This window comes from Xenopus tropicalis, chromosome 8 (genome assembly GCF_000004195.4).
Source record: "Xenopus tropicalis strain Nigerian chromosome 8, UCB_Xtro_10.0, whole genome shotgun sequence".
In the NCBI taxonomy this organism is placed as follows: domain Eukaryota; kingdom Metazoa; phylum Chordata; class Amphibia; order Anura; family Pipidae; genus Xenopus; species Xenopus tropicalis.
Window position 1 is genome coordinate 10,258,500 of NC_030684.2, and position 23,448 is coordinate 10,281,947.

General features: G+C 45.1%; 1 protein-coding gene across 1 annotated transcript; it reads left to right on the top strand.

Annotated features, from left to right (window-relative positions):
* The first annotated feature begins 1,913 nt into the window (after positions 1–1,913).
* Positions 1,914–21,863, top strand: LOC100491908 (histo-blood group ABO system transferase). The gene is made up of 7 exons (XM_031891559.1): positions 1,914–1,991; positions 9,781–9,853; positions 10,077–10,142; positions 11,135–11,197; positions 16,032–16,067; positions 18,906–19,040; positions 20,528–21,863. The coding sequence occupies exons 1-7, from the start codon at positions 1,976–1,978 to the stop codon at positions 21,219–21,221; spliced, it is 1,083 nt and encodes a 360-aa protein (XP_031747419.1). The 5' UTR covers positions 1,914–1,975; the 3' UTR covers positions 21,222–21,863.
* The last annotated feature ends 1,585 nt before the right edge of the window (positions 21,864–23,448 follow it).

The window sequence follows — 23,448 nt, forward strand, 5'->3', positions numbered from 1 at the left end:
GACTGGCAGCCTATAGAAAGCTCCGTTTGGAATTATACTGGGTTATTATGCAACCAAAACTTGCCTCCTTACCAGAAATTCAAAAATAAGCACCTGCTTTGAGGCCACTGGGAGCAACATCCAAGGGGTTGGTGAGCAACATGTTCCCCCAGAGCTACTGGTTGGGGATCACTGATTTAGGGCATATTTATTAAGAGGTAAACATTGGAGTTCACCCTTGGATCTACATGGCCCTCTCTCTCTAAATTAGTTGATCCATTAGTAATGATCAACATCTACCACAAACTAGTTGTTTACTAGTCTAGTATAATGGTAGTATAGAAATTGAAACGTGTCATTTACACAAGTAGGTAAAGAATGGCATTTATCCAGGAAGCACTTTGGGAAGTGTCATAACCATGGTTTCATGGAATCCAGGCCCAACACCCAGACTGCATAGCAATCTTCTACCAAAGGCATCTCTTTGGACATGGGTGCGGTCACATTTCCAGCATACTGTACCATTTGTTATCTCTCTCATATATGCCCCAACTAGGGCACCACTTCTTTCCACTTTTATGGTTTACACCGGAAGAGTTAACATGTCAACTCTTGCACTTGACTGCAAACCAGTCAGTGATTAAACTAAACCAAACTGGGGATGACTCGAGCCAAATCCTTGGGCACCAGAGTTAAAGGGATTCCGTCACGATTTTTATGGGGTACTTTTTATTTCTAAATGACACTGTTTACATAGCAGATAATTAACTCAACAAATGTATTTGTAGCTGTAATATTGGTGTGTAGGCGCCATCTCAGTGCCTTGTGCCTGAGTCTGAGCTTTCAGCCAGCGCTACACATTAGAACTGCTTTCAGCTAACCTATTGTTTCTCCTACTCCCATGTAACTGGAGGAGTCCCAAGCCGGACTTGGATTTCTTACTATTGAGTGCTATTCTGATACCTACTGGGAGCTGCTATCTTGCTCCCTTCCCATTGTTCTGCTGATCGGCTGCTGGGGGGGAGGGGGGGAATATCACTCCAACTTGCAGCACAGCAGTAAAGTGTGCCTGAGTCTGAGCTTTCAGCCAGCGTTACACATTAGAACTGCTTTCAGCTAACCTATTGTTTCTCCTACTCCCATGTAACTGGAGGAGTCCCAAGCCGGACTTGGATTTCTTACTATTGAGTGCTATTCTGATACCTACTGGGAGCTGCTATCTTGCTCCCTTCCCATTGTTCGGCTGATTGGTTGCTGGGTGTGAGGTGGGGGGATATCACTCCCAGGCCCGGATTTGTGGAAAGGCCACAAAGGCCCAGGCCTAGGGCGGCACAAGTTTAGGGGAGGCATGCCGCCCCGCCGCAACAGAATTTTTTAATTTGGCTCCCATATGGAGCAGTCGGGACCTCTCCCCACTGCTCCGTATGGGAGTTTAAATGTGCAATTGCGCATGCGCATTGGTGACGCATGATCGCGCATGTGCACTCGGGGGGGACGGGGGCGCCCAGAAGTTAAATCCGGCCCTGATCACTCCAACTTGCAGCGCAGCAGTAAAGTGTGAGTGAAGTTTATCAGAGCACTGGTCTCATGGCTGAGGCACCCTGGGAAATGAAGAATATGGCTAGCCCCATGGGAAAAACAGATTCTGCTGGAGAAACTCTATTAATTGATAGGTTTTGGAAAAAACTTTTCCCATGACCGTATTGGTTTAAGTTACCCTCCGCAATAAAAAGCAGGACTTTGTGCTCCTAAAGAGTTTCACATGTAAAGCACTGGAAACCTGTGACAATGCAGCTGAATTATTTTCACTTTGCTAAGTCTTTTTTAAGAATACTTTTATCCGGAAGATATTGTGCTGTAGGGTAAGGGAGTTTCCCATTGCACCTATTCTTTGTAATTGGGTGTGAACAATGTCTCAATAAGGGGCTGAACTTGAACAAATTACGTCTAATTGGGTTTGTGTTCCCTGTTAGTCTGCTTTCTACCATCTCCGACGATGTGGCCAGAAAAATGTAAGTAATGTCTTTATTATATAGGGGGGCTGTTAAAGTGATTGCCTAGAGGGGAACTGGGTTATTTCCAGAGGGGCCGGCAATGGGGGCAGTAATCGTGTATATAAAGGTAAATCCTATTACAGAGGGAAGATTCGAGGTGCCTGTCATCCACAATTCATGTGTTAATGTTTATTTTTAATTTGTTATCGGTTCTGCCAAATCGACGTGTCCCTACTTGGAAAATGGCAGTCGCCAATGTGAAGCCAATAGTGCAACACATAAATCATGTATTATAGGAAGGGGCAGAAAATGTTCCTTCCCTTATTGGCAGCAGAACAGATGAAGAGCCGAATAACTAGAATCATTAGCTAAATTCATTTTATCCCTCTCTGAACGGGGACAGGATGGGTCCTTACTGTGGGATAATTGCAGGAAGGTTCTGGAACAATGCTTTATTTCTCCCCTGACAACTGGGACAGTAACCGAAAGCTGTAGGGATGTGATATACTGTGTGCTGAGTCGGAACTAAAAGGGTAGAGAAGAAAACCAGCATAGTAACATAGTACTATATATAACCTGCCTAACCGCTAGTTGATCCAGAGGAAGGCAAAAACCCCATCTGAAGCCTCTCTAATTTGCCCCAGAGGGGAAAAAATTCCTTCCTGACTCCAAGATGGCAATCAGACCAGTCCCTGGGGCAAATTGTACTGAGAGCTATCTCCCATACCCCTGTATTCCCTCACTTGTACTGAGAGCTATCTCCCCTACCCCTGTATTCCCTCACTTGTACTGAGAGCTATCTCCCCTACCCCTGTATTCCCTCACTTGTACTGAGAGCTATCTCCCATACCCCTGTATTCCCTCACTTGTACTGAGAGCTATCTCCCCTACCCCTGTATTCCCTCACTTGTACTGAGAGCTATCCCCCCTACCCCTGTATTCCCTCACTTGTACTGAGAGCTATCCCCCATACCCCTGTATTCCCTCACTTGTACTGAGAGCTATCTCCCCTACCCCTGTATTCCCTCACTTGTACTGAGAGCTATCCCCCCTACCCCTGTATTCCCTCACTTGTACTGAGAGCTATCCCCCTACCCCTGTATTCCCTCACTTGTACTGAGAGCTATCCCCCATACCCCTGTATTCCCTCACTTGTACTGAGAGCTATCCCCCCTACCCCTGTATTCCCTCACTTGTACTGAGAGCTATCTCCCCTACCCCTGTATTCCCTCACTTGTACTGAGAGCTATCTCCCCTACCCCTGTATTCCCTCACTTGTACTGAGAGCTATCGCCCCCTACCCCTGTATTCCCTCACTTGTACTGAGAGCTATCCCCCCTACCCCTGTATTCCCTCACTTGTACTGAGAGCTATCCCCCCTACCCCTGTATTCCCTCACTTGTACTGAGAGCTATCCCCCCTACCCCTGTATTCCCTCACTTGTACTGAGAGCTATCTCCCCTACCCCTGTATTCCCTCACTTGTACTGAGAGCTATCTCCCCTACCCCTGTATTCCCTCACTTGTACTGAGAGCTATCTCCCCTACCCCTGTATTCCCTCACTTGTACTGAGAGCTATCCCCCCTACCCCTGTATTCCCTCACTTGTACTGACAGCTATCTCCCATAACCCTGTATTCCCTCACTTGTACTGAGAGCTATCCCCCCTACCCCTGTATTCCCTCACTTGTACTGAGAGCTATCTCCCCTACCCCTGTATTCCCTCACTTGTACTGAGAGCTATCCCCCCTACCCCTGTATTCCCTCACTTGTACTGAGAGCTATCTCCCCTACCCCTGTATTCCCTCACTTGTACTGAGAGCTATCCCCCCTACCCCTGTATTCCCTCACTTGTACTGAGAGCTATCTCCCACACCCCTGTATTCCCTCACTTGTACTGAGAGCTATCTCCCATACTCCTGTATTCCCTCACTTGTACTGAGAGCTATCTCCCATACCCCTGTATTCCCTCACTTGTACTGAGAGCTATCTCCCCTACCCCTGTATTCCCTCACTTGTACTGAGAGCTATCTCCCCTACCCCTGTATTCCCTCACTTGTACTGAGAGCTATCTCCCCTACCCCTGTATTCCCTCACTTGTACTGAGAGCTATCTCCCCTACCCCTGTATTCCCTCACTTGTACTGAGAGCTATCTCCCCTACCCCTGTATTCCCTCACTTGTACTGAGAGCTATCTCCCCTACCCCTGTATTCCCTCACTTGTACTGAGAGCTATCTCCCATACCCCTGTATTCCCTCACTTGTACTGAGAGCTATCTCCCATACCCCTGTATTCCCTCACTTGTACTGAGAGCTATCCCCCCTACCCCTGTATTCCCTCACTTGTACTGAGAGCTATCCCCCCTACCCCTGTATTCCCTCACTTGTACTGAGAGCTATCTCCCCTACCCCTGTATTCCCTCACTTGTACTGAGAGCTATCGCCCCCTACCCCTGTATTCCCTCACTTGTACTGAGAGCTATCCCCCCTACCCCTGTATTCCCTCACTTGTACTGAGAGCTATCTCCCCTACCCCTGTATTCCCTCACTTGTACTGAGAGCTATCTCCCATAACCCTGTATTCCCTCACTTGTACTGAGAGCTATCTCCCCTACCCCTGTATTCCCTCACTTGTACTGAGAGCTATCCCCCCTACCCCTGTATTCCCTCACTTGTACTGAGAGCTATCCCCCCTACCCCTGTATTCCCTCACTTGTACTGAGAGCTATCTCCCCTACCCCTGTATTCCCTCACTTGTACTGAGAGCTATCCCCCCTACCCCTGTATTCCCTCACTTGTACTGAGAGCTATCTCCCCTACCCCTGTATTCCCTCACTTGTACTGAGAGCTATCTCCCCTACCCCTGTATTCCCTCACTTGTACTGAGAGCTATCCCCCATACCCCTGTATTCCCTCACTTGTACTGAGAGCTATCTCCCCTACCCCCTGTATTCCCTCACTTGTACTGAGAGCTATCCCCCCTACCCCTGTATTCCCTCACTTGTACTGAGAGATATCTCCCCTACCCCTGTATTCCCTCACTTGTACTGAGAGCTATCTCCCATACCCCTGTATTCCCTCACTTGTACTGAGAGCTATCTCCCCTACCCCTGTATTCCCTCACTTGTACTGAGAGCTATCGCCCCCTACCCCTGTATTCCCTCACTTGTACTGAGAGCTATCCCCCCTACCCCTGTATTCCCTCACTTGTACTGAGAGCTATCCCCCCTACCCCTGTATTCCCTCACTTGTACTGAGAGCTATCCCCCCTACCCCTGTATTCCCTCACTTGTACTGAGAGCTATCTCCCCTACCCCTGTATTCCCTCACTTGTACTGAGAGCTATCTCCCCTACCCCTGTATTCCCTCACTTGTACTGAGAGCTATCTCCCCTACCCCTGTATTCCCTCACTTGTACTGAGAGCTATCTCCCATAACCCTGTATTCCCTCACTTGTACTGAGAGCTATCCCCCTACCCCTGTATTCCCTCACTTGTACTGAGAGCTATCTCCCCTACCCCTGTATTCCCTCACTTGTACTGAGAGCTATCCCCCCTACCCCTGTATTCCCTCACTTGTACTGAGAGCTATCTCCCCTACCCCTGTATTCCCTCACTTGTACTGAGAGCTATCTCCCACACCCCTGTATTCCCTCACTTGTACTGAGAGCTATCTCCCATACTCCTGTATTCCCTCACTTGTACTGAGAGCTATCTCCCCTACCCCTGTATTCCCTCACTTGTACTGAGAGCTATCTCCCCTACCCCTGTATTCCCTCACTTGTACTGAGAGCTATCTCCCATAACCCTGTATTCCCTCACTTGTACTGAGAGCTATCTCCCCTACCCCTGTATTCCCTCACTTGTACTGAGAGCTATCCCCCCCTACCCCTGTATTCCCTCACTTGTACTGAGAGCTATCTCCCATACCCCTGTATTCCCTCACTTGTACTGAGAGCTATCCCCCCCTACCCCTGTATTCCCTCACTTGTACTGAGAGCTATCTCCCATACCCCTGTATTCCCTCACTTGTACTGAGAGCTATCCCCCCTACCCCTGTATTCCCTCACTTGTACTGAGAGCTATCCCCCCTACCCCTGTATTCCCTCACTTGTACTGAGAGCTATCCCCCCTACCCCTGTATTCCCTCACTTGTACTGAGAGCTATCTCCCCTACCCCTGTATTCCCTCACTTGTACTGAGAGCTATCTCCCATACCCCTGTATTCCCTCACTTGTACTGAGAGCTATCTCCCCTACCCCTGTATTCCCTCACTTGTACTGAGAGCTATCCCCCCTACCCCTGTATTCCCTCACTTGTACTGAGAGATATCTCCCCTACCCCTGTATTCCCTCACTTGTACTGAGAGCTATCTCCCCTACCCCTGTATTCCCTCACTTGTACTGAGAGCTATCCCCCCTACCCCTGTATTCCCTCACTTGTACTGAGAGCTATCTCCCCTACCCCTGTATTCCCTCACTTGTACTGAGAGCTATCTCCCATACCCCTGTATTCCCTCACTTGTACTGAGAGCTATCCCCCCTACCCCTGTATTCCCTCACTTGTACTGAGAGCTATCTCCCCTACCCCTGTATTCCCTCACTTGTACTGAGAGCTATCCCCCCTACCCCTGTATTCCCTCACTTGTACTGAGAGCTATCTCCCCTACCCCTGTATTCCCTCACTTGTACTGAGAGCTATCTCCCATACCCCTGTATTCCCTCACTTGTACTGAGAGCTATCTCCCCTACCCCTGTATTCCCTCACTTGTACTGACAGCTATCTCCCCTACCCCTGTATTCCCTCACTTGTACTGAGAGCTATCCCCCCTACCCCTGTATTCCCTCACTTGTACTCAGGCCTGGATTTGTGGAAAGGCCACAAAGGCCTGGGCCTAGGGCGGCACAAACTGGGGGGCGGCATGCCACCCCGCCGCACCAAAATATTAAAGTTTTTCTCGCATACGGAGCAATGGGGACCTCTCCCCCACTGCTCCGTATGCGATGGTAAAGACCCACGCATGAGCGATTGCGCGTTCGCTCATGCCCGTGCGGGAAGGAGGGGGTGCGCGTGCACCATTCACATGGGGGGGGGGGCAGTTCCTCGATGGACTTGGGGCGCCTGGCTTACAAATCCGGCCCTGCTTGTACTGAGAGCTATCTCCCCTACCCCTGTATTCCCTCACTTGTACTGACAGCTATCTCCCCTACCCCTGTATTCCCTCACTTGTACTGAGAGCTATCCCCCCTACCCCTGTATTCCCTCACTTGTACTGAGAGCTATCCCCCCTACCCCTGTATTCCCTCACTTGTACTGAGAGCTATCTCCCCTACCCCTGTATTCCCTCACTTGTACTGAGAGCTATCCCCCATACCCCTGTATTCCCTCACTTGTACTGAGAGCTATCTCCCCTACCCCTGTATTCCCTCACTTGTACTGAGAGCTATCTCCCATACCCCTGTATTCCCTCACTTGCTAAATACCCATCCAACCCCATAAAGTATATGATATTATTAATATAATCTGTAACACTGTACAGAAGGGTGTAGACATCAAACATATATGTAATATGGAAAATACAGGCGATACCATGGCCCTCGGCTGTCTGCCGGCACCGGAACGCTCAGTCTCCTGTGTGGGTAGGGAAGGAGTTAATATTCCAGTTTAACATCATGCTTATCTGTCCTAACAGAAATATGTAATAAAAACATACTATTTATGAGCCCATGACTTAACCTTTAGTGTGAGGTAGAGAATGATATTTTGAGACAATGTGCAATTGTTATTTATGGTTTTTGAGTTATTTTTTATTCAGCAGCTCTCCAGTTTCCAATTTTAGCCATCTGGTTGCTAGGGTCCAAATGACCCTAGCAACCATGCACCGTTTTGAATGAGGGCCTGAATAGAAAGAGGAGTAAAAAAAAAAGTAGCAATAACAACAAATTTGGACCATTACAAAGCATTTTGTTTTTTTACATGGGGTCAGTGACCCCCCATTTGAAAGCCGAAGAGTCGGAAGAAGAAGGCAAATAATTGGAAAACTATAAAAATGAAAAATGAAAGCCAGTTGAAAAGTTGCTGAGAATCCTTTTGTAACATACTAAAAGTTAATTCAAAGTTGACCCACGTCTTTAAAAACCATCAAAAGGTCTTAACGAAGTCGCTTAGCATAATGAGAAAACAGATTTGGTCAGAGTTCCCCTTTAATGTGTTTACGCCTTATAAAGAAGGGCGGATTTTTACCATGCTTTGCAGTTTGTCTTTATTATTGATTTATTTTTTTATTGCTTTTGAAGTATTTGCCTTCCTCTTCTATAGCTTTCCAATGGGGGTCACTGACCCCGGCAACCCATAATCTATTGCTCTGTGAGGCTACAGTTTTATTGTTGTTGTTACTTTTTATTCCTTAACTTTCTATTCAGTTTCTCTCCTATTCATTTACCAATGTCTTATTCAAATCACTGCCTGGTTTCTAAGGCAAACACAACACTAGCAACTAGATAGCTCCTGAAATTCCAAGCTGTAAAGCTTCTGAACAAAATGCAAAATAACTGAAAAATCACAACAAAATTAAAAAAAAAAATGAAAACTAATTGCAAACTGTCCCAGAATTATTAATTAATGTCTGAAAGAACTACATTTTCTTCCTATTTTGATAAATATCCCTTAAGGATTGGTAGTGAAGCCTCTAGCATTCATAAGCAGGTCTTGCTCACCCATGTGAGGGATAGGGCAAACAGTAGGAATGCCAGCAGGGGGAACCTCCCAGGACATCCTTTATATCAAGGCCAATTTTCTGGGAAATCATCAAGGGCAGCATAAGCCCTATAGAATTATACCATATAAGTGGTTTATAGAGGACTAGAGTTGTACTGATAAACTAAAAATCTATTCAGTTATTGGGGGGAAAAAAAGCTTTTAGTATGCTCAAGATCAGGACTGTCCAGTTGGAGGTCCACCTAGTATGCTCACCAATTAGAGATCCATCTAGAATGCTCTAGACCAGAACTGTCCAAGTGGAGGTCCATTTAGTATGCTCTAGACCAGGACTGTCCAACTGGAGGTCCATCTAGTATGCTCTAGACCAGGACTGTCCAACTAGAAGTCCATCTAGTATGCTCTAGACCAGGACTGTCCAACTGGAGGTCCATCTAGTAAGCTCACCAAGGCTGTCCAACTGGAGGTCCATTAGTATGCCCTAGACCAGGACTGTCCAACTGGAGGTCCATCTAGTATGCTCTAGACCAGGACTGTCCAACTGGAGGTCCATCTAGTATGCTCACCAAGGCTGTCTAACTGGAGGTCCATTAGTATGCCCTAGACCAGGATTGTCCAACTGAAGGTCCATCTAGTATGCTTACCAAGGCTGTATAACTGGAGGTCCATTAGTATGCTCTAGGCCAGGACTATCCAACTGGAAGTTCATCTAGTATGTTCTAGCCTAGACCAAGGCTGTCCAACTGGAAGTCCACAGGCTGGCCATCCAATACATCTGGATCAGAGGTACAGCCAAGCACACAACCTGCACACAAATTGCTGGAGGTCCAATTTATCAGCCTAAACCTGCCTGGCCGATGGATATCCCACAGGTCCCAAAGCTTTGAGGCTGGACCACTCGACACTACTTACTAGGCCTTGGCAGATGTTGAGAGAGTAAAAGTTGAGAGGGATGCAAATCCAATAAATAAAATAAAGTGGAAAGTACAGTAAATAAAAGCACATGGAAACCTAGATCAAACCCAAGCACAAATGAACCATTAGTTGTAAGGAAAACTTATGTTTTTTGTACTTATGTTTTTTGCGTTGCAGGCCAGTTCAGCTTTGGGAAGAAAACCCTGTATTTTTCCAGTCTTGCTGTTGCAGCGCTTGTTGTGTTGGGCTGGTGAGTCAGAAACCCAATTGCGATGCTTTGTTTATATGAAATTGAGATTTTGTTAACAAGACAATGGTGCCACATGATGCCCAGATGCATAAAAATCAGCGTTGGGCTTACCTTGTGGGTTTCTAGTTGTACCACTCTTGCTTCTAGACAGAAATGTATTGCTCTGCCTTATATAGTCCATTTTGGACAAAACAAATAATTTTCAACCCCTTAACCAAAACAGGTACAGCTACTTCCCAGAAACCTCCTCTTATTGGCATTCTCGCTACATCTTTTCCTGCAAAGCAAAGTAAGTAACTTATCAAATATCTTTTTAATCTGCTAACTGATTGTGGGTTGTCGGGTTGTAGGTAATAGTCTTTGTAAAATCATTTGTAGTCTATCAACCTCATTAAGAAGCAGGAGGAAAGGTACAAGTTGGGTGCAAAGTGACCTGTTTTGGACTTTGCCCATAATGTGTCCTACAGTGCAATTCCTTGTATTCCTATAATGGCAGTGGTGGGCTAGATCTCCTAGGGCCCATTGGAGAACCTGCTGCCTTTAGCCCACATTTCATAACAACAATATATTTATATATTACCTGATTGTGTAGGTTTTTATATAGGTTTACTATGAAAGTTGGGTGGAAATAGGCCTAGCCTGGGGTCCATCAAGGCCTGGGCTTGCCGGGGGTCCTCTGGTAGACCAGTCTGACCCTGTATGAAGAAGTCACATTCACAAGCAATTAGATCTTTGTGTAGGTCAGGTTTAGGGCTGTGTAAGAGCTATTATGAAGCTAAACTCATCCTGGTTAAAGTGAGAGACTCTTTTGGAAGCCTTGGACAGCCTTGATCCTAAAACTTGATCAAACCATGAAGAAGACCTATAAAGAAAGTAGAGTTAAGGTGAGTGTAGGTTGTCCTATGCACTCTAGGAGGGCTATATATAGAGCCCAACATGGTGTAAAAGAGCGGATAGTGTTCCAGAGGTTAACCACTTGAAGAAGAGACCTGAATATTAGGTAAGGGCTAGAGAATAGGTCCCCTAACTCTTGCAGAGACATTTCTGGATGAACAGTGTGTTGAGTCCTTTCTTAAACTTCCCAAGCAGTAGAGAAGATATAGCTCTGGTTATAATTTTGAAGGAATTTTTCTTCAAAGTAGTATTAAGCACAATATGTACAGTACTGATGAGCCTGACATGGGAGTTTTAGTTTAAATTGTTCATCAGGATAGAATAGTGTGTGTGATACTCCTTGTATTGCCAATCATATTAACACGTTACATTCCATTTCCTCTTTAGCTCAGAGGGATCCGATTACTTCAGCTCAAGTCCAGACAATGTCAATGTGATCCACCTTAAAAGGTTGATACTCTAAAGTTCAATGAATTTGTTGGTCTCATTTATCATGAGTATGGGGCTTAAGTGCACTAGGGGTAGGTGGTTGTTCATCTTAAAAATGTTTATTGGGGCAGTAGTTGTAAAACCTTCCTAGCCCCCTTCAAGGTCCAACAGTTGGCCTACTGCTGCAAATACACATTAACACCAAATCACACCCTAAATGACCATTAACTTGGGTTCTCAGGCTTATCTTGGAGAGAAAATGACCATTCTCCTTAGTTCTAACCATAACTGACCTTCAGGCTGAGCCCCCATCCCTCTGCCCACTACTACAGGTCCCACCCCTGCAGGGCCAACTCCACAGTTTGGGAACCACTGCAGTAGAGCTTTTTCTTGCAGAAAGGAGCCTATACCAGTGGAAGAAGGTTTCCATTCAATGGAAGGTCTCAGAGAAGCCACCTTGTGAATGAGCAAGTAACGAGAAGAAGCAGCATTTACGCTGTAGTTTTACAAGAAATGGAACAAGTGGGCATCACACAGTATCCATCCAGCCAGTGGGGCCACTCGATCAGATAAGAATTGTCACTGTATAGACACCTGGCAAAAGTACCCAAGTGCTCCACAAGCCTCATCTGGTCATGTGCTTCACACCATAGGGACTACCTAACGGCAAATTAGTCACTGTAGCCAAACCACATGCAATCCAGTCATTTAGTATATGAACTAGGTCAGTGCAGTCAAACGTCTGTGGTGCAGAGGGCCGGAAGTTCTCTAGCATACATAGTGTAGGGCCGCTAATGGAAGCCAGTTTTGACCACTCCCCCCTTTAAACCGCACCACTTCAAACCACACCCATGTTATCACAATAGTGGTAGCACAGCAAAAACCCAAATGCTTGGTCCTCACTGCGGGGATATCAACCATCATTCATATGTGAAAGAATTATATTATGTAATATTAAGACACACCCTTAAATCCATATGCTTCCCCCTTCCCTGTGGATAGCACAGCAACCCCCAGCACATAATTACACACCTTAGGGATCATTTAATGGCTATTTCCAACTGCTAAAAAAACTCCCACAACAAACCCCTGCCAGGTTCACCTCCCAGAGGCAGCATAGGGCAGGCAGAGTATGGCACACACAGGCAGCATAGGCCAGGCACAGTATGGCATACACAGGCAGCATAGGGCAGGCAGAGTATGGCACACACAGGCAGGGTAGGGCAGGCAGAGTATGGCACACACAGGCAGGGTAGGGCAGGCAGAGTATGGCACACACAGGCAGCATAGGGCAGGCAGAGTATGGCACACACAGGCAGCATAGGGCAGGCAGAGTATGGCACACACAGGCAGCATAGGGCAGGCAGAGTATGGCACACACAGGCAGGGTAGGGCAGGCAGAGTATGGCACACACAGGCAGCATAGGGCAGGCAGTACATATAATGACACAATGCTGGCACTGCTCCTACAGTCTGAGGTGTGGACAATGTGGAACAACACAGGGGATTACATGTTTAAACAATACAGGGGGATTACAGCCTGAATCCGAGGTGTGAACCATGCAGGGGCAGTTAATCACAGTACTGATACCATTTAAATCTTATACAAAGTTAAACCATCAAAGCAACCAGACAGGTGGGGGCCACACAGAGGGAGATCGCCAGTTGGACAGCACTGGTCTAGGTAATTAACCAGCTCACCTGAGGCCACCATTACTTGGCCTTTTAAATAGTGTACTAATTACTGAACTAGTTAATAAGTAATAGATCTTTTGTTTACCTTATACAAGGTAAAATATAAGAGCATAATTGGCTTAAGGCAGAGGAACTCACAATGTGGGTATGCAATAAGTGAGCAGGTCAGTGGGTGGCAGGTCCAGTTGTGGATAAAATTGGTGGAAAGAAGATACAAATGTCCCAGTCAACCCAATTAGACCCTTGTAGGTCTCTAGTTCCCATAAAAGCATCATTCCATTGATCTCCAGGATACAGGAGACCCCAGCTGAAAAAATAATATTGATTTCCATGGTTTTTTTTTCTTGAAATCTGTAAAACCTGCCAAACTTCCAGCTGATCCAGAGGAAGCTAAATCTCCATCTGAAACCTCTCCAATTGGTCTCAAAGGGGAAATAAAACTCCTTTTTGACTCCAAGAAGGCAATTGAGCCAGTCCCTGGATCAGCTTGGTGCTAAGAGTTCAGTTCAGCATCTTGGTATTTTCTTCCTTGATAAAAAGCCACCCAACAACTTCTTGAAGTTACTGTATGTATCAGCCAGTACAACTGATTCAAGGAGAGAGTTCCACAACTTCACATTTCTCACTGTAACAAACCCTCCTTTCTTCTAATTTGAATGGATGCCCTTGTGTCTTTTAATAGAACATAAATTTGGCTCTACAGTAACATCCAGCAGTTACAGGAACAGTAACATCAAAATGAATGCGTTTTAAACTAATTAAAATATAATGTACTGTTGCCCAGCACTGGTAAAACAGGTATGTTTGGTTCAGGAACACTACTATAGTTTATATAAATAAGCTGCTGTGTAGCCCCGGGGGCAGCCATTCCTGCACTGGTACAGCTGGGGTGTTTGCTACAGAAACCCTACTATAGTTTATATAAATACCCCGCTGTGTAGCCCCGGGGGCAGCCATTCCTGCACTGGTACAGCTGGGGTGTTTGCTACAGAAACCCTACTATAGTTTATATAAATACCCCGCTGTGTAGCCCCGGGGGCAGCCATTCCTGCACTGGTACAGCTGGGGTGTTTGCTACAGAAAACCCTACTATAGTTTATATAAATACCCCGCTGTGTAGCCCCGGGGGCAGCCATTCCTGCACCGGTACAGCTGGGGTGTTTGCTACAGAAACCCTACTATAGTTTATATAAATACCCCGCTGTGTAGCCCCGGGGGCAGCCATTCCTGCACTGGTACAGCTGGGGTGTTTGCTACAGAAACCCTACTATAGTTTATATAAATACCCCGCTGTGTAGCCCCGGGGGCAGCCATTCCTGCACTGGTACAGCTGGGGTGTTTGCTACAGAAACCCTACTATAGTTTATATAAATACCCCGCTGTGTAGCCCCAGGGGGCAGCCATTCCTGCACCGGTACAGCTGGGGTGTTTGCTACAGAAACCCTACTATAGTTTATATAAATACCCCGCTGTGTAGCCCCGGGGGCAGCCATTCCTGCACTGGTACAGCTGGGGTGTTTGCTACAGAAACCCTACTATAGTTTATATAAATACCCCGCTGTGTAGCCCCGGGGGCAGCCATTCCTGCACTGGTACAGCTGGGGTGTTTGCTACAGAAACCCTACTATAGTTTATATAAATACCCCGCTGTGTAGCCCCGGGGGCAGCCATTCCTGCACTGGTACAGCTGGGGTGTTTGCTACAGAAACCCTACTATAGTTTATATAAATACCCCGCTGTGTAGCCCCGGGGGCAGCCATTCCTGCACTGGTACAGCTGGGGTGTTTGCTACAGAAACCCTACTATAGTTTATATAAATACCCCGCTGTGTACCCACGGGGGCAGCCATTCCTGCACCGGTACAGCTGGGGTGTTTGCTACAGAAACCCTACTATAGTTTATATAAATACCCCGCTGTGTAGCCCCGGGGGCAGCCATTCCTGCACTGGTACAGCTGGGGTGTTTGCTACAGAAAACCCTACTATAGTTTATATAAATACCCCGCTGTGTAGCCCCGGGGGCAGCCATTCCTGCACTGGTACAGCTGGGGTGTTTGCTACAGAAACCCTACTATAGTTTATATAAATACCCCGCTGTGTAGCCCCGGGGGCAGCCATTCCTGCACTGGTACAGCTGGGGTGTTTGCTACAGAAACCCTACTATAGTTTATATAAATACCCCGCTGTGTAGCCCCGGGGGCAGCCATTCCTGCACTGGTACAGCTGGGGTGTTTGCTACAGAAACCCTACTATAGTTTATATAAATACCCTGCTGTGTAGCCCCGGGGCAGCCATTCCTGCACTGGTACAGCTGGGGTGTTTGCTACAGAAACCCTACTATAGTTTATATAAATACCCCGCTGTGTAGCCCCGGGGGCAGCCATTCCTGCACTGGTACAGCTGGGGTGTTTGCTACAGAAACCCTACTATAGTTTATATAAATACCCCGCTGTGTAGCCCCGGGGGCAGCCGTTCCTGCACTGGTACAGCTGGGGTGTTTGCTACAGAAACCCTACTATAGTTTATATAAATACCCCGCTGTGTAGCCCCGGGGGCAGCAATTCAAGCTGGAAAAAAAGGACAAAAGGCACAGGTTACATAGCAGATAACAGATAAACTCTGTAAAATGATGTTTAATCTGATATCTACAATGTAATCTGTGGCTTTTCTCCTTTTTTTAAGCCTGAACGGCTGCCCCCGGGGCTACACAGCGGGGTATTTATATAAACTATAGTAGGGTTTCTGTAGCAAACACCCCAGCTGTACCAGTGCAGGAATGGCTGCCCCCGGGGCTACACAGCGGGGGTATTTATGTAAACTATAGTAGGGTTTCTGTAGCAAACACCCCAGCTGTACCGGTGCAGGAATGGCTGCCCCCGGGGCTACACAGCGGGGTATTTATATAAACTATAGTAGTCTTCCTGAAGAAAACAACACTGGCCAATAGTACATTATAAGTTAAAATCTTTTGATGCATTTTTCATTTTTTTGTTGTTACTGTTCCTTTAAGAAAGGGACTATGTTAGGGCCAATTGGGTAAAGATTTTGGTGAATGCACAATAGATACACTGTCTGATAATGGGAGAAAGGAAACTTACAAAGGGGATAAAATCACTAGTTTGAATGCTCAAACTTCATCTGTTTTCTCTCTACATTTGCAGAATGGTGTATCCGAAGCCTGAAACCTTAAAGCCTCCGTAAGTTAAAATTTTAGTTCCAAATATTTAAACTGATGTGTCTAAAGGAATATGTATGCGAGTATCAGGGCCAGAACTAGGGGTGGGCAGATAAAGCATATGCCTAGGTGCAAAGGTGATGGGGCGCTAGGCACGTGCCTCCTCTGTTGCCTTCTCCATGTCTGGTTCCTTGTCCTCCCATTGCCCATGCATCTGATTCCAACGGCACCACTGTCGGCCAACACAATGGGAGCTCTCTTTGGCTCATATGGGGGGGTGGCTAACTGGCTTGGTCCTGGGGTGTCCTGCTGGCAAGGCCCAGTACACGTGGCATGGCTACCTTTTTTTTTTCCAAAACCCATTAGTTAATAACTAACTATGTAACTAACTATGTAAGGGAGCAAGATAGCAGCTCCCAGTAGGTATCAGAATAGCACTCAATAGTAAGAAATCCAAGTCCGGCTTGGGACTCCTCCAGTTACATGGGAGTAGGAGAAACAATAGGTTAGCTGAAAGCAGTTCTAATGTGTAGCGCTGGCTCCTTCTGAAAGCTCAGACTCAGGCACACTTTACTGCTGCGCTGCAAGTTGGAGTGATATCCCCCCTCACCCCTAGAAGCCGATCAGCAGAACAATGGGAAGGGAGCAAGATAGCAGCTCCCAGTAGGTATCAGAATAGCACTCAATAGTAAGAAATCCAAGTCCGGCTTGGGACTCCTCCAGTTACATGGGAGTAGGAGAAACAATAGGTTAGCTGAAAGCAGTTCTAATGTGTAGCGCTGGCTGAAAGCTCAGACTCAGGCACAAGGCACTGAGATGGCACCTACACACCAATATTACAGCTACAAATTTGTTGGTTAATGAATAAAATGTTAAATGGCAGAGGGAATTATTTGCTGTGTAACATTGTTATTTAGAAATTGAAAGTGCCCCATTAATATCTTGACAGTGTCCATTTAAGCCGTTAGCCCAGACAATCAGAATGGCAGGAAGTGAAGAGGAACTATGGATTCCCTTTCCTTCTTTATTAGATGAAGTGCCAAGCTCTGGACCCTGGCCGGGGCACTGAAATGTTCTCAAAGTGCTACATTTTGGGGATACGGCAACATGACAATACAAACCTGGCTGCTTGTGAAGCACTTTGGGCTGTGAGGTTGCTCTCGGCTCCCATAGGGAATAAAGAGCAGCAGCTTGACTTTCTGTCCACCTTAGGCACCATGGCTAACTGTGGAGAATGAGTTCAGGCTGTCATACCCCCAAGCAACTGTTATTGAATTACCCAGTACATCTAAGCATAGTTAAAAAAAGAAAAAAAAAATATATATATATATATAGATTATAAGTAGTGATGGGCGAAATGTTTTGCCAGGTATGGATTCGTGTAAAAATTCGCCGCACGTCCAAAAATTGTCGCCGGCGTCAAAAAAGAATGGTCGCGGGCGACGAAATAATAGCCGTGGGCGACGAAATAATAGCCGCGCGGCGAAACAATAGCCACAGGCGACGAAACAATAGCCGCGGGTGACGAAACAATAGCCGCGTGACAAAATAATAGCCACGGGCGACAATTTTTTTTTGTCGCACGACATTTTCCCATTTCGCGAATTTTTCGCCATTTCGCGGATCTTTTGAAAGATTCGCAAATTTTTCGGCGAAACGGAACAGATTCGCTCATCACTAATTATAAGCTCTTTGGAACAGGGATCTCATTCCAATCTGTGAACTTCCTGTGGGGCCACTTTGTTACGCCATTGATTTTGCCCCTCTTAAAGGGGCGGTTGACCTTTAGGTTATTCTTTAGTATAATATAGAAAGCCCAATTCTAAGTAACTTTTCAGTTGGTCTCCATTATTTTTTTTTTTATAGTTTTTGAATCATTTTTCCTTCTTCAAACTCTTTGCAGCTTTTAAGTGGGGGTCTCTGAACCCGGCAGCCAAAACTCGATTGCTCTGCAAGGCTACAGTTATATCGTTATTGTTACCTTTTACAGTTTTTTTTTTTCTTTTCAGGTCCCCTCTTATTCATATATCAGTCTCTTTCAACCCACCCCCTGGTTGCTAAGGTAATTTGGACCTTAGCAACCAGATAGCTGCCAAACTATTAATTGAAGAGCTGCTGAACAAAATGTTAAATAACTAATAACCATACTACAAATAATAAAAAGTGAAGACCAACTGCAAATTGTCTCAGAATATTACTCTCTACATCAGGGATCCCCAACCTTTTATACCCATGAGCCACATTTAAGTGGAAAAAACGTTGGGGAGCAACACAAGCATGAAAAAGGTTCCTGGAGGTGATAGTAAGAGCTATAATTGGCTACTTAATAGCCCCTATGTGGACTGTCAGCATACAGAAGGCTCCGTTTGGCATTATACTTGGTTTTTATGCAACCAAAAACTGCCCACTTATCAGAAATTCAAAAATGAGCACCTACTTTGAGGCCATGGGGAGCAACACCCAAGGGGTTGGGGAGCAACATGTTGCTCACGAGCCACTGGTTGGGGATCACTGCTCTACATCACCAATTGCTACCAATGGAAAATTAAACTGGATGCAATGGCGCCAACCCCGCTGCGGGACTCTGCTTTATGGGAACAGAGGGCAAACAGGGCTGTTTTGGGGGGAGTGTAGTAACGAGGTTCTGCAGGAAGGGGGCAGTGGCTGAGGGAGAAAGCTTAGTTAGAAATCTACAGAGGATACTTTGGTACCAATAAAGAAAAAAATACCATACGCCAACCAGTGCAATGCTCTTATGCCACCTACTGTTCGTGTATTGGTACTGCAGGAGATTAACTCAGCGGGGAATAAAAAAAAAGAAACAAGATAATAACATTAATATCTACATATTCCTTTCCAGGAGAACTAATGTACTGTCCGTATCCCCCTGGCTGGCCCCAATAGTGTGGGAAGGCAACTTCAACATTGATATACTAAATGAACTGTTCCGCCAGGAAAATGTTCGAATTGGCCTTACAGTGTTTGCCATTAAAAAGTAAGTTATGGTTGGTCACAGTGGGACTTTGGGATTTGTCGGCTTGGGAAGGTTGGTGGCTGGAGGTCAATTGGCCACAGAGTCATGGGATATAGGAATCTGGAATACTGCTCCCCAGTCTCGTCCTTCCTTTCACCCATTGGTGCACATCCAGTGGTACTGGACCCCTTTTGTACCGTGTTCCTGCATCAACCTTGGAAGTGTATAGATTCCCTGTATTTCCCATCGTAGAAAGCCCGGGGCCCCAAAAGGTTGGTACTAGCAGTCTACAGGCATCCTTACGCTACAGTCCATAACACTTGGGCAGGTAGATTCAATACCTGTATGTTCCGTTGATGCTGGTACCCTTATTTCATTCCTATATCCACTCATTATATACAGCTTGGTCATTCCCCTATGGGACCAAACTGTAAATGATATCCTTATAAACGGTGCTTAGTGATGTAATCCGTTATAATCAGAGCTTAGTGGTGTCATTTCTGTCACATGACTCACTAAAACTTAAATAAAGTACCCCCTGTTGTAAAATATGAGGATATTAGAAGTCACCTCGGAGTCCCATGACCTGTACAGTATAACCGCACTTGGCCTTTGGCTTCATGCTTTATATGGTCATGGAACTCCTCGGGGACTTATAATATCCCTATATGTTACAATAGGGGGTACTTTATTCACTATATATTATAAGGAACTCCTCGGGGACTTATAATATCCCTATATATTACAATAGGGGGTACTTTATTCACTATATATTATAAGGAACTCCTCGGGGGCTTATAATATCCCTATATATTACAATAGGGGGTACTTTATTCACTATATATTATAAGGAACTCCTCGGGGACTTATAATATCCCTATATATTACAATAGGGGGTACTTTATTCACTATATATTATAAGGAACTCCTCGGGGGCTTATAATATCCCTATATATTACAATAGGGGGTACTTTATTCACTTTATATTATAAGGAACTCCTCGGGGGCTTATAATATCCCTATATGTTACAATAGGGGGTACTTTATTCACTATAAATTATAAGGAACTCCTCGGGGGCTTATAATATCCCTATATATTACAATAGGGGGTACTTTATTCACTATTTATTATAAGGAACTCCTCGGGGACTTATAATATCCCTATATGTTACAATAGGGGGTACTTTATTCACTATATATTATAAGGAACTCCTCGGGGACTTATAATATCCCTATATATTACAATAGGGGGTACTTTATTCACTATATATTATAAGGAACTCCTCGGGGACTTATAATATCCCTATATATTACAATAGGGGGTACTTTATTCACTATATATTATAAGGAACTCCTCGGGGACTTATAATATCCCTATATATTACAATAGTGGGTACTTTATTCACTATATAATACAAAAAAAAGCCACTAATAACCTATAACTTGTATCCCTGTACCTGATGCTTAGTTCCACCCCATCTAATAACAAACCTTTCTTTGTTTCACAGATACATAAGGTTTCTCAAAACGTTCATTGAAACGGCCGAGAAGTTCTTCATGGTGGGATACCCTGTCAACTACTACATCTTCACTGATCTAGTCAGCAACGTAACTAATTTTAACATGACGGTTGGCCCGAGAAAGCAACTTATCTTCCTTGAGGTCCCCAGTTACAAGCGGTGGCAGGACGTCACCATGAGACGCATGCAGATGATTCGCGACTTCACTAAGCAGCGTTTTGCCTCCGAGGTGGACTACTTGGTGTGCGTGGATGTGGACATGAGATTCCAAGACCACGTTGGCGTAGAGATCCTCAGTGATGTGTTTGGGACTTTACACCCGGCGTTCTTTGTTAAAGGGAGGGACAAATTTACATTTGAACGAAGGCCGGAGTCTCAAGCCTACATCCCTGAAGATGAAGGAGACTTTTATTATGCGGGGGGTTATTTTGGAGGAAAAGTAGAAGAGGTCTACAAGCTGACCAACCACTGCCATCATGCTATGCTCACCGACAAAGCAAATAACATTGAAGCGATCTGGCACGATGAGAGTTACCTGAACAATTACTTTCTATATTACAAAAAGCCTACTAAGATCCTCTCTCCGGAGTATCTGTGGAACGAGAGGGATGGGACCGCATTCTACCTGAGAAAGAGAAGGCTCATTTCACTTCATAAAAATGCAGATGAAGTCCGGAACTAACTTTTATAACTATAATAATGGGATTTAGGTACCTTTGTCACCCTGCACTACCGTGTCAGATTTGCAGATCAAGGGGTCAGACTGGGCTGCCAGGGCACCGGGAAAAAACCAGGTGGGCCCAGACCTGATTCCCACAGGGCACTCCCTCCAGTCACCGGTCTCCCTTCCTTGACGTGCTGAAGGTACTTTTACAACAGCCCCAGAGGGCCCTGCACCCCCCAGTCCAACCCTGATTATATAACATCCAGGCCCAGACTCAGGGATTCAAAATAGGTTCTGCCATTTCAAGTACACAGAGGTCCAATATTATTGAGGAAAATATTATTAATTGTGCTTTCATTGAGTTTTGGGGGCAAAACTGTGGCACAGGAACCCATGATCCTCTGGGGTCATTACTGTAAGTACGGTATAATTATACTTATGGTTTCAGTACTTCATTTTGTATTTTTTGAAAATGTTTCCTTCCTCCCCTACCGCTTCCTGGCCTACAGCAAATGCTCCCTCGGCTGTTTGGGTCACTGACCCTGAGGAAGGGAGGTGGGGGCCGGCCAAAATGTTGTGCCTGCCGGGACTATTTCTATAGTGGGCACTTGTTTAAAATGACATTCTTATTACCCATAAGGTAATTGTTATTAACATTTATATGAAATGCAATCAATGTTATATTTATGGGGGGGGGGCTTGGTCTCTCAACTCACAAATGGAGCACCAAGACCTGTGGCAATTTAAATGCACCAAAAAGCAATGTGCAAAGTGCATAACAAGTACAGGTATGGGACCTGTTATCCAGAATGCTCGGATAAGGGATCTCTCCGTAATTTGGATCTCCATAATTTGTCTGCTAAAAATTATTTAAATATTGAATAAACCCAATAGACTTGTTTTGCCCCCAATAAGGGGTAATTATATCTTAGTTGGGATCAAGTACAGGTATTGTTTTATTATTACAGAGAAAAGGGAATCATTTAACCATTAAATAAACCCAATAGGGCTGTTCTGCCCCCAATAAGGGGTAATTATATCTTAGTTGGGATCAAGTACAGGTACTGTTTTATTATTACAGAGAAAAGGGAATCATTTAACCATTAAATAAACCCAATAGGGCTGTTCTGCCCCCAATAAGGGGTAATTATATCTTAGTTGGGATCAAGTACAGGTACTGTTTTATTATTACAGAGAAAAGGGAATCATTTAACCATTAAATAAACCCAATAGGGCTGTTCTGCCCCCAATAAGGGGTAATTATATCTTAGTTGGGATCAAGTACAGGTACTGTTTTATTATTACAGAGAAAAGGGAATCATTTAACCATTAAATAAACCCAATAGGGCTGTTCTGCCCCCAATAAGGGGTAATTATATCTTAGTTGGGATCAAGTACAGGTACTGTTTTATTATTACAGAGAAAAGGGAATCATTTAACCATGAAATAAACCCAATAGGGCTGTTCTGCCCCAATAAGGGGTTATTATATCTTAGTTGGGATCAAGTACAGGTACTGTTTTATTATTACAGAGAAAAGGGAATCATTTAACCATTAAATAAACCCAATAGGGCTGTTCTGCCCCCAATAAGGGGTAATTATATCTTAGTTGGGATCAAGTACAGGTACTGTTTTATTATTGTGTGTGACTCACTGATCACCTGACAGGAAATAATGCAGGAAGCAGTATGGGAGTCACAGAGACGCATCCATCCATTTGTTGTCTGATGTAGCCCATCATGTATGTGTGCCATTGGTTGTGTGAGCCAGAGGGACTCGCTTAAAGGGGAAATATACCCCCGTTTTGACATGAGCTTATGTCAAAAAAGTTCAGTGTTCCTCCCCCAAAACAAGAGCACCGCTCGTTTTATGATTTATTACCCACTAATGCAATTCAAATTCATACATTTTAAAATGGAGAGAATAACAATGACCCAGAGGTTAATTAGGCATAACTTTGTTTACTGCAATCGAAAGAAGCTAGTAAGAGTTATATGGGTAATTCAGATGACAATTGTACACTACTAAGAGTGTGTATTGCAAAATAAGTGTGGGAGAGGTGTGTGCCTATAAAGAGTGTGTACTTAGTAGGACAGGGATGTTTTGGAAAAAAATATTAAACAATAGTTAAATTGTAATTTCTTTACAAGCAGCAGTCCTGCATGCAACTTTATGGCTGAGATTCTAGCTATCTGTATGTAGGGTTCCCCAAAATTTGGGTCCCCTAGGATGGTTGCCCCAGGAT

What these genes read in the sequence shown, in the direction of transcription:
- LOC100491908 (XM_031891559.1), top strand. An exon ending in GCGCTTGTTGTGTTGGGCTG is followed by an intron (nt 9,854 to 10,076) that starts GTGAGTCAGAAA and finishes TAACCAAAACAG; the next exon opens with GTACAGCTACTTCCCAGAAA. An exon ending in AATGTGATCCACCTTAAAAG is followed by an intron (nt 11,198 to 16,031) that starts GTTGATACTCTA and finishes CTACATTTGCAG; the next exon opens with AATGGTGTATCCGAAGCCTG.